This window comes from Conger conger, chromosome 7 (assembly GCF_963514075.1).
Source record: "Conger conger chromosome 7, fConCon1.1, whole genome shotgun sequence".
NCBI classification, from domain to species: domain Eukaryota; kingdom Metazoa; phylum Chordata; class Actinopteri; order Anguilliformes; family Congridae; genus Conger; species Conger conger.
The window spans coordinates 56,837,018-56,839,517 of record NC_083766.1 but is presented as its reverse complement, the minus strand read 5'-3'; the positions used below and the strand labels follow the sequence as shown (position 1 = coordinate 56,839,517).

At 50.7% G+C, this 2,500-nt stretch overlaps 1 protein-coding gene across 1 annotated transcript in view; it reads left to right on the top strand.

The window, feature by feature from the left end:
- Positions 1-2,500, top strand: part of LOC133132529 (rho guanine nucleotide exchange factor TIAM1-like) — a 76,308-nt gene that overhangs the window by 29,099 nt on the left and 44,709 nt on the right. The window contains exon 4 of the mRNA XM_061247997.1: positions 2,201-2,500. This exon is cut by the window's right edge and continues 181 nt beyond it. Within this exon, the coding sequence (XP_061103981.1) occupies positions 2,201-2,500 (300 nt within the window). The remainder of the gene's footprint in view (positions 1-2,200) is intronic.

The following is a 2,500-nucleotide window of genomic DNA, read 5'->3' as shown; positions in this document are numbered from 1 at the left end:
CACACACACACACAAACAGCACACGCACACACACACACATACAGCACACACACTACACGCACACAAGCACACACACACACAGCACACACACACACAAACACAAACAGCACACGCACACACACACACATACAGCACACACACTACATGCACACACACACACTCACACACACAAGGGTTCTCTGTGTCTCCAATTTTCTGGGGCTCAGAATATTAAAGCCCTGCTCTAAAAGTCTTAACCCACCATTTACAGAGCGAGTGTAGCTCCCCTTTCAGTTTCATCACACCCAGACCTCTCCACTTCCTCGCCCAGGAAAATAAAAACTCAATGTGAACAAGAGACGTCTTCCACAGCCTCCCTCACAAGACGTACGGGAGTAGTGTTTCTTTGGGGGAAGTGTTCTACGTTTGCTGCTTCTCTGAAAAGCTTGGCTGCTTTTAAATAATCTAAGGCTTTGGCAGTCTAAACTGTACCCAGCTAACCTGCAAAGTTTCAAAAAAAGTGGGAAAACATTCTAGTTCATTTTTCAGGTCAGATTTCATACAGCATTTCAACGTTGGAAAAACTAACAAATCCTCTTTTCTATGAATTGTGTTGGCCAAGATAGTGGGCTACATTCACAGAAATCGATTTTACCTCATGAAAAATCATACTAAAATATAAAAATATATAAATCTTTAGCAAAGCTGTTGGATGATTTGTTGGTCTTTGGTAGTGAAATAATGCTATTTGGAGAATTTTCCCCAAACATATTTATCCAATAATTTCCAAACAAATTGTGCTAAAATCGCTGAAAAACATTCCTGGCACGTTGCGTTCAAGTGCACTGCTAGCATGCCATGATGGTTATCATATAGCCATTAATAGACATCACGAACGGTGTGTGATGTCATTAGCGTTTTGGGAATGTTCTGAATGCTGGTACTGAGATGTCAGCTTCATTGGACATCGTTAGCATTCCGCATTGCTTTTTTTTTTTTTTTTTTACACAAATCTATAACCAAGCACAATGCCAATTCAGTTTCAGCTGAGCTCAGCAAAGATGAGTAATGTTTGAAGGTCTGTTCCCGCAACGTTCCTTTCGACTTAGGAACAACGTTTCCAGGGGCGGCCCAGGAATCCGGACAAGCTCGCTCACTGGGAACGTTTTATTCCAGTGTTTCGGAAGTGGAGCAAAAAAGCGTTAGCTGGGTTTGATTCCCCCGTTGCTGCAGCTCCGTAAAGGACAGAAACCAGAAACGTCCCATCAGCCCCTGCGCCTGTGACCCCTGGGCGACCCCTGTGCCAGGCTGATTATTCGGCCTCTTCTCGACGAGTCCCTGGCCGAGGTGCAGAGCTCCTCGTCTCCTTGAATGGGTTTGGCACCCGGAAGTCACCGCGGTGTCTTTCATGTTCCCCTGCCGAGGGGTCACTTCTCCATCGGCTGAGGTCCGGGGCCTCTCTCGACAGATGTGAAACAGTGGTGAGAATCGGAACGGGGAGAGTTGCCGTCAGTTTAGGAAGAAACTCCGTGGAGCTAGGGCGCTATCTTACTCGCCCTGCGGGGATTGGGCGGGCTCCGGTCGGACAGGGTTCCCCCTGGTTACCCTCACGAATGCGTCACCAGCAGCTCCAGGGCGTCAAAGGTAGTGGCCATCGGCTGTCACCTACGGTTTGTGCTAGCTCACCTGTAGCACACTGCGTGGCTTCTCGAAAATGTAAGTGGAGCTCTAGCAATTTAAGAAGTGCTAACTGTAATGTCTGCTAAATGTGTAAGCAGTACAGAGTAAATTTATCGGCAGAGTACACACGCTGCAGCTTTGGCATTGTTGGCATGGTGTAAGCAGCTCCTTATTGCCATTGGTCGTAGGTACACACAGAAGTGGTACGATAGCCTAGCCACTTCTGCAAAGTGCGTACGGTAATCGTTGTCACTGAAAGTTGAACAGGGCGGGGTGTGGGAAGGAGGAGGGCGTTAGAATCATAGCTTCTGCTGCGTTTTCTTCTCTTAACCTTTTGAAAAGCAGGTTTTTTGGAATGTTTTCTTCCTATATTCTAAGTTCTAGAGCTTTCAGTCACCCGTAGTGATTGTGACGAGGCATTAGAATGACCAGTTCAGAACACGCTGCCCCATAAAACGGGGGTTACGCTGAAATGCTCCTGCTGTCCCTGAGAGATATAAGAAGTCCCTGACGTGGCGTTTGGGGCGTTTGTCTCCTCCAGGACGTGACGGAGGACAGCGAGTACGGCGACAGCGGGATCGACGGCGTCGGCGGGGAGCCCCTGCGCCAGTCGCGGCGCTGCAAGGCCATGTCGGCGTCCTTCTCGGTGTACTCGGCGGCGGGGAGCAGCACGTTCGCGGGCAGCGACAGCGGCAGCAGCAGCGGGGGGGCCTGCGGGGGCCCCGGGGGCGCCGGCGTGTACGAGAACTTCCGGCAGGAGCTGGAGCGGAGCTCGTGGGGCGGGCCGGCGGCGGGGGAGGAGGGCCAGGAGGAGGCGGGCTCGGCCGCCAGCGACGACCGC